The sequence below is a fragment of the Microtus pennsylvanicus genome, chromosome 6 (genome assembly GCF_037038515.1).
Source record: "Microtus pennsylvanicus isolate mMicPen1 chromosome 6, mMicPen1.hap1, whole genome shotgun sequence".
In the NCBI taxonomy this organism is placed as follows: domain Eukaryota; kingdom Metazoa; phylum Chordata; class Mammalia; order Rodentia; family Cricetidae; genus Microtus; species Microtus pennsylvanicus.
Genome location: NC_134584.1, coordinates 87,654,781 through 87,667,819, shown reverse-complemented (window position 1 = coordinate 87,667,819; position 13,039 = coordinate 87,654,781). Strand labels below are relative to the sequence as shown.

At 43.7% G+C, this 13,039-nt stretch overlaps 2 protein-coding genes across 2 annotated transcripts in view; one reads left to right on the top strand and one right to left on the bottom strand.

Moving 5' to 3' along the window:
* Window positions 1-1,144: 1,144 nt before the first annotated feature.
* Orc6 (origin recognition complex subunit 6) lies at window positions 1,145-8,442 on the bottom strand. Its single transcript, XM_075976766.1, has 7 exons — window positions 8,258-8,442; window positions 6,964-7,093; window positions 5,464-5,627; window positions 4,944-5,033; window positions 3,393-3,505; window positions 2,827-2,895; window positions 1,145-1,622 (listed from the first exon to the last, which is right to left on the bottom strand). The coding sequence occupies exons 1-7, from the start codon at window positions 8,320-8,322 to the stop codon at window positions 1,495-1,497; spliced, it is 759 nt and encodes a 252-aa protein (XP_075832881.1). The 5' UTR covers window positions 8,323-8,442; the 3' UTR covers window positions 1,145-1,494.
* A 13-nt stretch (window positions 8,443-8,455) lies between these two features.
* Vps35 (VPS35 retromer complex component) overlaps window positions 8,456-13,039 on the top strand; it is a 31,554-nt gene continuing 26,970 nt past the window's right edge. The window contains exon 1 of the mRNA XM_075976765.1: window positions 8,456-8,784. Coding sequence (XP_075832880.1) covers window positions 8,782-8,784 — 3 coding nt within the window. The 5' untranslated portion in view covers window positions 8,456-8,781. The remainder of the gene's footprint in view (window positions 8,785-13,039) is intronic.

The window sequence follows — 13,039 nt, the reverse complement described above, 5'->3', positions numbered from 1 at the left end:
AACACAAATTGAACTCCATGTTATCTTTATACATTTTCTTTTGTCTCATATTTGTTTGGACTTTTTTTTGATCTTATTGATGTTTTGCTTATATATTGTGGTTTCTGAATTTGTGTTTTTATGGGCTTTGTATACGTGTCTTCATTTCTTGTGCTTTTTCTGTTTTTATGTGCCTGTTTGTTTTCTGTAGAAAGAAAGATACGGAGATGGATGGGTGGGAAGGTGGGGAATATCTGGGAGACGGAGCGGAAACTTATAATCAGAATATATTACATGAAAAATATTTTCAACCAAAAGAAAAAAAAATCTATAAAACTTTCAGTGTTAAAGGGTTTACTAAGGTTACATTTTTTTTAGTGTATGGCTATCAGGAAATAATCTTTGGTGCACTGTGTAATGCACAAAAGGTGCTAGTATGTAATTATGTCATTTCTTCCCAGCAGATGTACTACATGCTCTCATGCAATGGGTCTGGTACACTTCCCCGCTATTCTAGGCAGCAGTGAAACAGGCTTTCATGGAAACCACACCGGCTTTAAACTCATTATGTAGCTGAGGATGACCTTAAACTTCTGATTCTCCTGCCTTCTCTTCCTAAGTGCTGAGATTACTGGGGTGCATTATGCCTGGTTTTATGGCGTACTGGTAATCCAACCCAGGCCTTCGAGCATGGCAGTCACCATAGCAACTGAGACACATCCATAGTCAAAGCAGTACCTTTTAGTTTCCAGTTTATAGACAGATCAAACAGAAGTTAATTCTATTTGTTCAAGTGGCAAAGCAGAGTGGGTCTTAAACCCAGGAAGTCTGAGTCTGGGTTCCAGAAATAGTAGGGCTCAGTGCACATGGGCTTTTTCTTCATTTGAGTAGATACAGATTGTTGGCTTAATGAAGATTACTCAAAGCTGAGGACTGCCAACTGAAATGCATATAAAAATAACATTTTTGGGCTGGAGAGACGGTTCAGTGGTTAAGAGCACCGGAGTTTGAGTCCCAGCACCAACATGGCAGCTCACTGTCTGTAACTCTAGTCTTAGCAGACCTGGCATCCTTTTCTGGACTCAACTGGCACCAGGCACACATGTGGTGCACAAACATATATGCAGGCAAAATGCTTATAAACACCAAATAAAGCAAATAAATGTTAAAAAAAATAAACATTTATTAACTTAGGCTGTATAACACTGATTTAGTGAAATAAAATAAAATCACAAAAACAGGTAAAATATCTGTTCCGCCTTTCGGCTTGAAATGTACATTCTAGATGAAGTCAGAGACTTCCTTAAGCTTAACAGAGAAGCAAATGGTCCCAATCCATCCCACAGGAGGAGACAGACCTGAGTCTACAGAGGTGGCATGGTGATCTAGTTCCATGTGAGGTGCCTAGTACTAGTGTCCTCCATATTGAGACAATCCTCAGCATTCCTGGTATACAAGTTTAGACAAGACTGCCCTTCATCTTCCACACTGCACAGTACGGCAATGGAATGGAAATCACTCTGCTGTTGCTGTTTGAGCTTTGGCAGCATTTTCCAAAATCTTCCTTTTCCATTCTTCATAATCCTGTGTCAGACTTTCATCTTTCGGTGGTTTATGTGGGGTTTCTATTACGTCTTCGAGTTCTGTAAGACAAAGTTATCAAAAGTAATTTCAAACTTATATTTACAAATGGCATAAAAGTAAAAATTAAAAGTATCTACTTCAATTAGGGTAAAAGAATGAGACCCTAAGGTGAAATCTAACATGGCAGCGTTCACTTTTCTTTCTTTTACATGCCAAGTGTTCTAAGACACTGAACAACAGTTTGTATATAAGTAATCCCATCATGAACAGTATACAGTAGGTGCTAACATTAATCAGGTACTACAGATTAGGAAACTGAAGTTTGTTGGAATTGTGTTACCTTTTCAAATGCACACAGCGAGTGGGTATTGTTAAGCAATTAAAAAGGAGGCCATTAACATCAGATTGTCTTTGTAGCTAGAGTTCCTATGTAAGTAACTAGAACTTAACTTGAAAATACATTTTTAGGGAAAAAAAGTAGCCAATCACAAAAGTTTCTTATTATCCAAATAGGGACCTCCTCACATTAGAACACACTTAAATAAAGGAAATGAGTAGTCTGACTCAATCGGATCTTTTCTGTTCTCCTTTTAGGTTCAGTCTATCAAGACTTACTGTTCAACTACGAGGTGGAGTTCTCTGAACCAGTTTTGGGTTTGGTGCTGCCCAATTTACAAGTCAGTCTCTGTTTAAACTTTATTTTATTTGCCAAAAGATTCTGTCAGACACAAAGCAGGATATAACTTAGGCAGCTTAGCTAGCCACATTCATACAGGTGTGGTCTAGAACTTGCTCTGTAGACCAGGCTGGCCTTGAACTCAGAGATCTGCCTGCCTCTGCCTGTGAGTGCTGGGATTAAAAGTGTGTATCACCATGCTTGTGCGGCACGTACTTTTAAACATTAGGCAATTTTTATTTTTTGGCCACGTTAGATATATTTTTACCTACACTTCTTTTACTTCCATTTTATTTTTGCTTAAAAGGCTGTAAATGGTATTAATGTATCACCCATGCTGGCATGGAATTCGCTATATAGACCAACTGGCCTTGAATTTATAGCAATCCTCTTGTGTCTATCTTCAGAGTGCTAGGATTACAGGTGTGTACCACCACACCTGGCTTGAAAAGTAGATCTTATCAAGAGATAGTGGTTAGGCTTCTCTCTAGTGCTGGCTCTTATGTAAACTAGGAATGTCACAGTATTGCTCACTGCAGAAATCACACAGCACCAATTTCAGTACCAGGACAACTAGCATGCCGTACCTTTTGATGGTGGTTCAATCAATATCTTCTGTTTTTTCAGTGCTGGACTCGTTAAATCTCCAGAGTCTCCTTTCAGAAAAAGTGGTTTCAAGGTTAATTTTTTTTATTCAATTTTATTATTTGGTTATATAGGTCCTTAGTTAAATCAGAGAAATTCAAAACCAATAGGAGTGAGAAAAATGAAGGAAAGGCAGATAACCTTGCTCCTCTTTTTTTCTGGGTGTTTCTCTTGTTATACATGAGAATCACTTCCATCCTATCATGGAACTCAGAGGCTGGCGTTTAACACTAAAGTTTCTTTGTTTTGTGACAGGGTTTCACTATACAGGGCTGGCTGACCTGGAACTCACTATGTAGACCAGGCTGGCCTCAAACACAGACATTTGCCTGCGCCTGCACCCTGAGTGCTGGGATGGCTGCTTGGACACTGATGTTTCTATTTTCCAGGCACAGATTTGTGGAAGCATAATTTTTAATGTACTAAACCATTGTATTTGAAGAACCGACATGTCAATTTCCTCACTAAAGAATTCATAAACCAGCATTTTCAACTTGAGAATACTCACTGTTAATCTGCTGCCCAGTCTTCTCTAACTGCTTACAAAGACGATCAAATATTGCTTTTTTCACACCGGATGTAGTTATCATTTTCGTTTTATCCACTTTTAGCTTCAGGATTCTAAAAAATAATTTTTTAAGTTTGTTTTTTTCAATATCACCAATTTCCTTGTTAAGTTAATCAGATTACAAATTTATTACCCATTGCCTACATTTTACTAAGATTCTCCAGCTGTCTAGGTTTTCCTCTATCCCAAATATCATTAGCTAGAAGCTCATACCTTTGCTCTCTGATTGAACCAAGAACTAAAATGCATCTGTTCTGCAATAAATGGGGCAAATAAAGACATCTCTTGTAGAGCTTCATGCCTCTTAGATGTTACCAATGTGCAGAATGGACTTATAATGTCTTTAAGTGTTCAACTTGCTTTGAGAATGTTTCTATTTATTTATACAGGCATGTCATATCACTTTGCCCCACTGCCAAAACCCAAAACCTTACTCACATTCCTCTAGAGCAAGCAATTAAAAACAGAACAAAACAACTGGGGCTGGAGAGATGGCTCAGTAGTTAAGAGCACTAGAAGGCCTGGGTTCAATTCCAGCACCCACATGGTAGCTCACAGTCACCTGTAACTCCAGGTGCCCTCTTTTGGGCTCCACAAGCAGCACATATACATATACACACACACTTCAAGACAACTGACCATTTCTTGCTCAATTTAATATAATTCTAAAAGTGGAGTTCTTTCAGTTTTTTTGTAACATCAACTACATTCCTTTCTTGTACAATCAAATGTCCTCGTTGAATTGAAAGGATATTGGCTGTGAATGATCACTCCTAGGTATACTGCTAATCAAGCCAAACATGTCAAAATTAGTGACTAGATAGTGACATTCTTTAATAGACTTCTACATGATTTTTATGTAGAAAGTTCCCTCAAAAGGTGAAATAACATCAAAGTTATAAAAAACTATTAGTATTTCATGGTAATAATTCAGTATGTGTACTGATAACTAAATATTTTGATGATTCAAACATAAGAATTTATTTCAGAAATGTTTTATATGCAGATGAACAGTTATAGGCAATACTTTTTAAACAATATGCCTGGGAAATCAAACATGACCACTGTACTGACAGATTTTTATCACTTACGAAAAGTAGGGTTTGAAATGAGACTACCCTGCTTACTTATATACAGGGTTGCCACTTGGAAAGTAAACTTCGTGAAACACTAGTTCTAAGTTGGCAGCTATATTACCAAGTAACCAATAATCTGAACACCAGGCCACAAACCACAGCATCACAGGTTTATAGTAGACAGTGTGCTGAGCTGAGGTCAGTGGAATTATAAACATTCTTACATAATGAAAAACTCACATCCTGGCAACATTTCCCAATGGTAAAAGAGCACTCAGACTGGAGCGAGGCGTTGAGGCACACACACTTGAGATCTCAGCATTTTGGGAGTAAGAGGCAGGAAGATTACCATAAGTTTAAGGCCAGCCTAGGATCCACAGCAAAACTCTGTCTCAAACGCCCACAGCCCACTTACTTGCACGCTGAAAGTAGCGCAGCAGTGGTGAAGAGCGGCCTGGACAAGTCGAGATCTGCTCGCTGTGTTTCCGCAAGACTAGACTCATAGCTAGGAGAAACAATGTTTGTGAATTAGTTGTCAGGGAGTATTATTTCAAAGGGGCTCAAAATGCAATGAAGCAATTTAGAAACAAAACTTAGCTGTAGTTCCACCTGGCTTCCGACTTGAATTGAATTGTCCTGACCTACTGCTACCATTTGCTTGTTGCTGTGCTGTAACAACTGACTCAGTTTTAAAAACTATTTATTTAGGAGCTGGAGAGATGGCTCAGTGGTTAAGAGCACTTGCTGCTCTTGCTGAGACCTGGGTTCAATTCTCAGCATTCACATGGTGGCTCCCACTCATCCACAACTCGAGTCTACGGGACCCAATGCCCTCTTCTGACTTGAGGGCACCAGGCACACATGTAGTACACAGACATACATGCAGGTGAACACTTACTCACACAAAATAAATAAATGTTAAAAATTACACACACCTTTGCAGTATCTTTGAAGCCATGTTCACTGCTTCTGTGCAGCCGAACTGTACAGCTAGGTCTCTAATTCCAATATTTGAATTTAATCCCAGTAAACACTCAAAAGATTTAAGGCAGCTCTGATACATCTTCTTGTTCAAGCCAGACAGCTTAATTAGATAAGCCTTTGAAAGGAAAAACACACAAATTTTAAGTTCAATGTATTATTATCCTTAGATATTTGTTCTTTTTTTTTTTTGTTTTTTTGAGACAGGGTTTCTCTGTGGTTTTGGAGCCTGTCCTGGAACTAGCTCTTGTAGACCAGGCTGGTCTCGAACTCACAGAGATCCGCCTGCCTCTGCCTCCTGAGTGCTGGGATTAAAGGCGTGCGCCACCACCGCCCGGCCCTTAGATATTTGTTAAGTGGTATTATGTACTGTTATTTAACTCAAAAATCCACAAGCATGTCAAGCAGACTACTATTTCAAAGAACTCATACTACAGAAGGGTATAATCATGCATGCGTACAAATGATTAAAAATGATTAAATACTGTCTAAGCTGTGCAAAATATCAGAGGGAGACACATATGTGTGACTTTGGTGGAAATATGCAATTACTGGGGAAATAAGGGAGTATGGGGGTAGAGTGAGGAAGGTGTGTGTCTGGAAGAAAGGGGGGGAAGAGCAGGAGACCCCACCACAGTAGGGCACCAACTCCATTTGGGGGAGTCAGGGGAGCAAGCAGAATCACATTAAGACAAAAAAGAAACTTGTCAGAAAGGAATCCGGGGGTGGGGCGGGAGGAGTGTGCATTTACAAAACTACAAGTCACTATGACAGCTTGGCAAGGTCAGGGTAAAAGAGATTGAAGCATTGGATAGCGACAGAAAGTGAACAGAGCTTTAAGGAACACATCAATTACGACACAAGTACTGTTAGACACATTACACAAAGAGATTTTTTTTAATCGAGCCACAACAATTATCCAGTGAAAGACTTTTTTTTAAATCTTCACTTTATGGAAGAAACTGGCAGCTCACAGAGCTAGTAAATAGTACTAACATTTGGTTCCAACACGTGACTCTTCCTGACTCTAAAACCCTAAAACATTGATTTTGAGAAGGTCTGGTTCAACTTTCAACAGCTGAGATCCAGAATAGCAGGGAAGAAGAACCTGTGGGCATGTCTAGGGGGATTATGTAACTCGATTAATTGACGTGGGAAGATGTGCTCACTGTGGGTGGTATAATTTCCTGCCACAGGATCCTGGACTGTGTAAAAAGGAGAAAGTGAACCAGGTACAATGATTCACTGATTTCTGCTTCCTGGCTGTCAAGTCCTTCGATTTCTGTGCCAGGATAGATTGTACCCTTAGTTAGGAGCTAGAAACCCTCTCCGTGAGCTGCTTTTATTGGGGTAATTTATCACAGCACCATGAAAAGCCACCCCCAAGAAGATGAAAATGGAAAAAGAAGCCTGAGCGCAATCAGATGGTTCACATGTCATATGGAGGCACGTACTCTATCCAAGGGGCACTCCATGCAGGCAGCGGCAAGGTCGAGGCATATGACAGCATTGCTGGTTTCCGAGCTGTGTGCAGACAGACCCGCGCACTTCACCTTGGACAGCCGCAAGTACTCTTCTGCTTTCCTGGGTAGAAATGCAGTACGTTCACTAAGATGATTGTTCCAGAACTCAGTCCAACACTAAGGCAAAGAACTGAATGCAATACGTTCACTAAGATTGTTCCAGAACTCAGTCCAACACTAAGGCAAAGAACTGAATGCAGCACGGAGGACTCATACCCCATCTAACTTCTGCGCATGTTCATTTGGGGCCTAGAATACATACACATCCTTTGGAGAGGGGAAGTTCTATAGATAGAACCAAAATGACTCCAGACCTAGCTGTGTCCAAGCGTTTTTAAAGAATAGTGAATTCAAGTCTCCCCAAACAACCCCTCTTCTTCTAACACTACACAGAGGAGAACGCAGGCAGGTTAGAGCAAATCAAATTCTTTCTCTTCCTTGAAGGGTTCTCAGTTTTGGAGGGTAGTGGAAACAGTTCTGAGTCCCATCCCATTTCTGACCAGTAGCCCCGGGATGAGACGTAAGAACGTTTAACAAGATGACATTGCTGCTGCGGCGGGTTCGGGGCCACATTTTACAGTCCCCTATTTAAATGATTACAGAGTCCCATCTTCACATCTATTTCAGTGTTCCTTTCTTCCCCTTCCCTCACCTCACTGGGTGCTGAGATTCGTGGCCTGGTTCTGCTCTATCCGTCTGCCTGCAATAGCTTCACTTCCGACAACAAATCATACACCGATCTTCCCAGTCACAGGGCTTCTGAAGACCGAGGCGATCTGGGCCACTCGTGACACATTTTTCCACGCGTGGCACTATCTAACAAACCAGCCTCAAAGCCCTCGGAACCTTTTCTGAATTCGTACGCCCCACTTGTTATTCCAGCTTTTCACTCTGTACTGTATTCTACCTGACTCTTGCCATTTACAGTCATATCCGTAGGGTCTGCGCGTGACGTAAACAGGTTCTCGAGCCTGAGATATGACCAGAGTTCACCCTGACTGGTTCCTTTTCCGACCGCAGCGCATCCCACAGAGTAAGACGACTACGAACGCGCTCTCAAGTCACCCCACAAGCCTGAAAGTTTTTCTCGCGGTGGGGCTGCCCGAGTCTTGCTCAGACCCGTGTGCGGTCATTCCCGCACCGCCAATGCCTCCAGCGTCGCCATGGGGGGAGGATCCAGGGCCGCGGGGCAGGGACGTATCCCAGCACGCACGGCCGCACTCACCTCAGGACACCCGGCTCGGCGAGACCGAGGCGCGGGGCGAGGCGCCGCACCAGCTCCGACTCCATCGCTGGAAGAAATGCGCGCCGAAACGCAGACTGTCAGAGCGCTAAGACCCGCCCCCGGCGCGTCCGGATTGGTCGCAACAAGAAAATGAGAGCGTCCCATAAGCCAATCCTGGTCTTCCTTCTGCGCAAGTGCACACGAGGGTGCGCCGGTCCCGGCGAGGTGAACGAGCCCAGCGCTCTATGGCTGCTCCTTCTGCCGCGATCTCCCCCAAACACAGCTTCGCTTCCCGCTGACCGTAGCCCGTGGCGTCGCAGGACCGGTCTCGCCCCGTCCCGTCCACTACACACTACCGTCTGCATCCCTCCGCAAACCCACGCGAGACTTGAAGTAGGCCAATCGAAAAGCCGTTCCCGGCCGAGGGCGGGGCTAGAGAGGGCGGGGCTCGGGAGGCCGCGTCACCTGACGGCGGGCGGCTCCGGCGGAGTAGGCTGTGCTGCTTGCGGGTCCACGGAGTCGCCATGGTGAGTGCGGGGAAGCCGTGGGCCCGTGGGTTGCCCCGGTCGCCGTCTTCGCTTGCTCCCGGCGGACTGGGAGCCTCGCGGGTAGTGTCGGGGCCGGACGTTCCGATCGAGGCCGTCCTCGCTGGACTGGGCCTGCGGGATGGGGCACGGGCTGCGGAAGGCCGCGAGTAGGCTGCGGTGGGTTGCAGTGGGCGGTGGCGCTGGGTTTGGTCTTTGCCCCGAGACCGGGAGGCCTCTCTAAGGGGTGACTGGGGCTGGAGGTTCTGGGTGTCGGCGGAGGCCTGCAGCTTGTATGGAATGGCCGCCTTCCGCGAGTCGGAGTTCCAGGTCTGCGGTCCCGAAGGTGGAGTTGAGGCTGAGAGGAGCCTCGGAGCTTTGGGCTGGCGCGGTAGCTGGGACGCGCCCTGATGGTGCCTCTCCACCTTTGTGCTTAGCTGTGGTCGCGGGCCCCATGGCTTTTTCTCTGCTGGAAAGATCTCCCAGTGGGGCCGCGGTGGTCCTCTGGCCTTCATTGGCCCATAGCCCCCTGATCTTGCAGTGCTGTCAGCGAATTCTAGGGACCTGCTCACGTGAGTTTCCCGGAGGGCTGGCTCATGCTTGCTTTCCCCGAACCCAGCCATCAGAAAGGAGACCACCTTTCCTTTCTCCTTCGTTCACCGAGGACTCTAGCGCGCTTGCTGGAAGAAGTGGTCCTCCTTTGCGTTTCTCTGTGATGGTAGCCCGTCGTGGCTCGGCACTTCTAGCTTCATGAACACGAACTTCCTCAAAATTCGAACCCTGTCTATTCCACAGGGCAAGTTGTCACTTGCATCCTACTAGCGTTTATGTGCGCTGCACTGAACAGATGATGTTTTGGGATGATGGTGTGCTTATGTACGTTTTAATTCTTCCAATATCTGTTCTTTGTATTTAGAATTCTATATTTCTCTATCTCACTTTAAATGTGTTAATAGGAAACACCCGTAGTAAATATTTGTGTTATTGATTTTGTTGAAGTGGGGCTTGGAAGAGGTTATCTTGCTAGGCTCCCACCAGCCTGGTATTCATGGTCCTCTGTTCCAGCTTGCTGAGTTCTGAACATTTGCTCCCACAATTTGCTAAATCTTTGATGTGTACTACTTTAATATAATATTTTGTCTTACAAGATGTTTTTTTTTTCTTCAGAACTTTTGCGGTCTGGATTTTGTACGTGACCGATGGGAAGTTTAACTTTAGCATTTGTTTTTTCAACACTTCCTAGTTGGCGTAGAGTGTTAGACAAAGCATTTGCGGATACCCTTCAGACTCCATTTATGTGCTGGGTGAGCCAGGCTGGAGCAGTTTTTCCTGTAAATTTTATTGAAAAACAAAACCTAGGTATCAGTTCTGTCATAGGCAGTCTTTAGGGTCTGAGCAGGAACTCAGTCTTTGAGTCTCACTTTTGCATCTGGAAACAAGTGTTGATCTCATTGGCACTTTCCACCTAGAAATCCTGAGTCCTGTTCAATTCACAAATCATCTGGTGGAGGAGACATGCTTTTGAAACACACTGTAGTACAGTACTTTGGGGTTATGTTGGGATAGAGTTGTTTCAGGAGCTTGGGGAAGACTTTGGGAGGTAATGTGAACAGATTCTGAGGAGAACGGGCAGGAATTCTCAGCATGGAGAAAAAAGAATATTGCTGTTTAGTGTTCCTGATGTGCTCCCTCCTAAGACTTTGGAATGTTGTTAAGTTTGTGTATGTATGGAATTCATAAGTGTAGGGCTTTTGTTGTTTGCTTTTTCCTTTTTGCAGTTCTAGGGATTGAACCCAAGGCCTTCAGCCTACCAGACATAAACTCCAACACAAATTCCCTAGCCCAAATTGTTTTAAAGTTTCTGTTCACTCATCATCCTTTGAAGTATTTGTGCCTTAACCAAACCAGTTTTAACTACTATTCTCATCAACATGATCAAATTTGGTGTCTTTAAGGGATTAGTTTTCATCTTACTGTTGCTTTATGTTGTATTGTCGTATTACATCTGCAGCCTATCGGGGGGAAAACTGACCAACAAATAGTCCCTACAACCAGTAGAGGTAATTGCTTTCATTTAAAAGGAACATGCTAATGACTAATGCTTACGAAGGCTTTATTACTAAGTTACACATTCAGAACTTTGGGTGCTGTTTTATTTCCCAAGTCTATACCAAAAAACGTGTGACCTCTTATAGTTCATTTTATAGCTGCATAGTAAAGGTTATTTACACACAAAGCTGGAAACAGTCCATATTTCTATAGGTGAGTGAACCAGTACGTGTATGTATATATGTAAACATTAACATATATACACACACATACAGTCTTTAAAAGGAGGGAAATGCTGACAAATACTTTCATACAGATGAACATAACTCTAAATGAAATAAGCCAGACACAAAGGAAAAATGCTGCATAATTCCCTGTATATAAATATAGTAGTAAAATTGCTTGTCTGAGGGACATTGCGGTGTTTGGGAGTGTTGCTAGTTTCAGTAGGTGCAGTCTCCATTTGGATAGGTGAAGATGTTTGGAGATGGAAGGCGATGCTCACTGCACAGTGCACTCTGTGTGGAAGGCAATGCTCACTGCACAGTGCACTCTGTGTGGAAGGCGATGCTCACTGCACAGTGCACTCTGTGTGGAAGGCGATGCTCACTGCACAGTGCACTCTGTGTGGAAGGCGATGCTCACTGCACAGTGCACTCTGTGTGGAAGGCGATGCTCACTGCACAGTGCAATCTGTGTGGAAGGCGATGCTCACTGCACAGTGCACTCTGTGGAAGGCGATGCTCACTGCACAGTGCACTCTGTGTGGAAGGCGATGCTCACTGCACAGTGCACTCTGTGTGGAAGGCGATGCTCACTGCACAGTGCACTCTGTGTGGAAGGCGATGCTCACTGCACAGTGCACTCTGTGTGGAAGGCGATGCTCACTGCACAGTGCACTCTGTGTGGAAGGCGATGCTCACTGCGCAGTGCACTCTGTGTGGAAGGCGATGCTCACTGCGCAGTGCACTCTGTGTGGAAGGCGATGCTCACTGCACAGTGCACTCTGTGTGGAAGGCGATGCTCACTGTGCAGTGCACTCTGTGTGGAAGGCGATGCTCACTGTGCAGTGCACTCTGTGTGGAAGGCAATGCTCACTGCACAGTGCAATCTGTGTGGAAGGCGATGCTCACTGTGCAGTGCACTCTGTGTGGAAGGCGATGCTCACTGCACAGTGCACTCTGTGTGGAAGGCAATGCTCACTGTGCAGTGAACTCTGTGTGGAAGGCTATGCTCACTGCACTCTGTGTGGTAGATCTTGCTGCTATAAAACTGTTCTAGCACTGGAGGGTAGCTTAGCAGTTACAAGCATTTACTCCTGCAGGAGACCCAAGTTCAGTATCTTTGTTGGGTGTCTCACAGCTACCCAACACTCTAGCGCTTTGTGATCCTCCACATTGTTCTGGTTCCTGTGGACATTCACTTCCACATGCTCCCACACAGATATATATCTATAGCTATATTTATCTATATATACAATTAAAAATGTTAAATCTTAAAAGTCCTTCTAAGTTGACTTTGAGCTTTTGTAAACTCTTGTTGCGTTTTGATGCAAAGCACACACACTTTTGTGTGTATACATACATAATACACACACACACCCATATGAAGATTGATTTCCAAAGTACTTAGAGTATTAGCCAATGTGTAGTAAATTTCATTGCGTTTGAGTGTGAGTGTCTGCCTAGCATATGTGAAGCCCTCAGGTTCTAGCTACAGCATTATGCAAATCAGGACAGAGTAGACAGGAAGATAAGACATTCAGGGCCATCCTCAGCTACAAAATGAATTCAAGGCTACATCACACTCTGACAGAAGAAAAATCATTTTTCATTCATTTGGAATCTTTTAAAGCTTTGTTTTGTTTTTGGTCTTTTTCTTTTTAGCAGGGTTTACTCTGTAGCTGGGACTGGCTTTGAACTTGTAATCTTCAAACCTCCAGGATGCTGAGATTATAGGCATGAGCTGCCATGTCTAGTTTAAGTTCGATTCCTTAAATCCTACTGTCTTTTTTACTTCTGTTTATCATGTTTCTGTGTAAATCTTTCTACTTTTTCTAATTCATTATATAAAGATGTACTTTTCCTATAGTCAGTCTTTAAAATTTTTAAATGAAATTTATATAAAATAAAAAAGTCTGATTTTTCTGATACTTTCCCTTTTGTTCCAAATATTTTTACTACCTCAATTAGAAAGTTCTGTAGGTGAT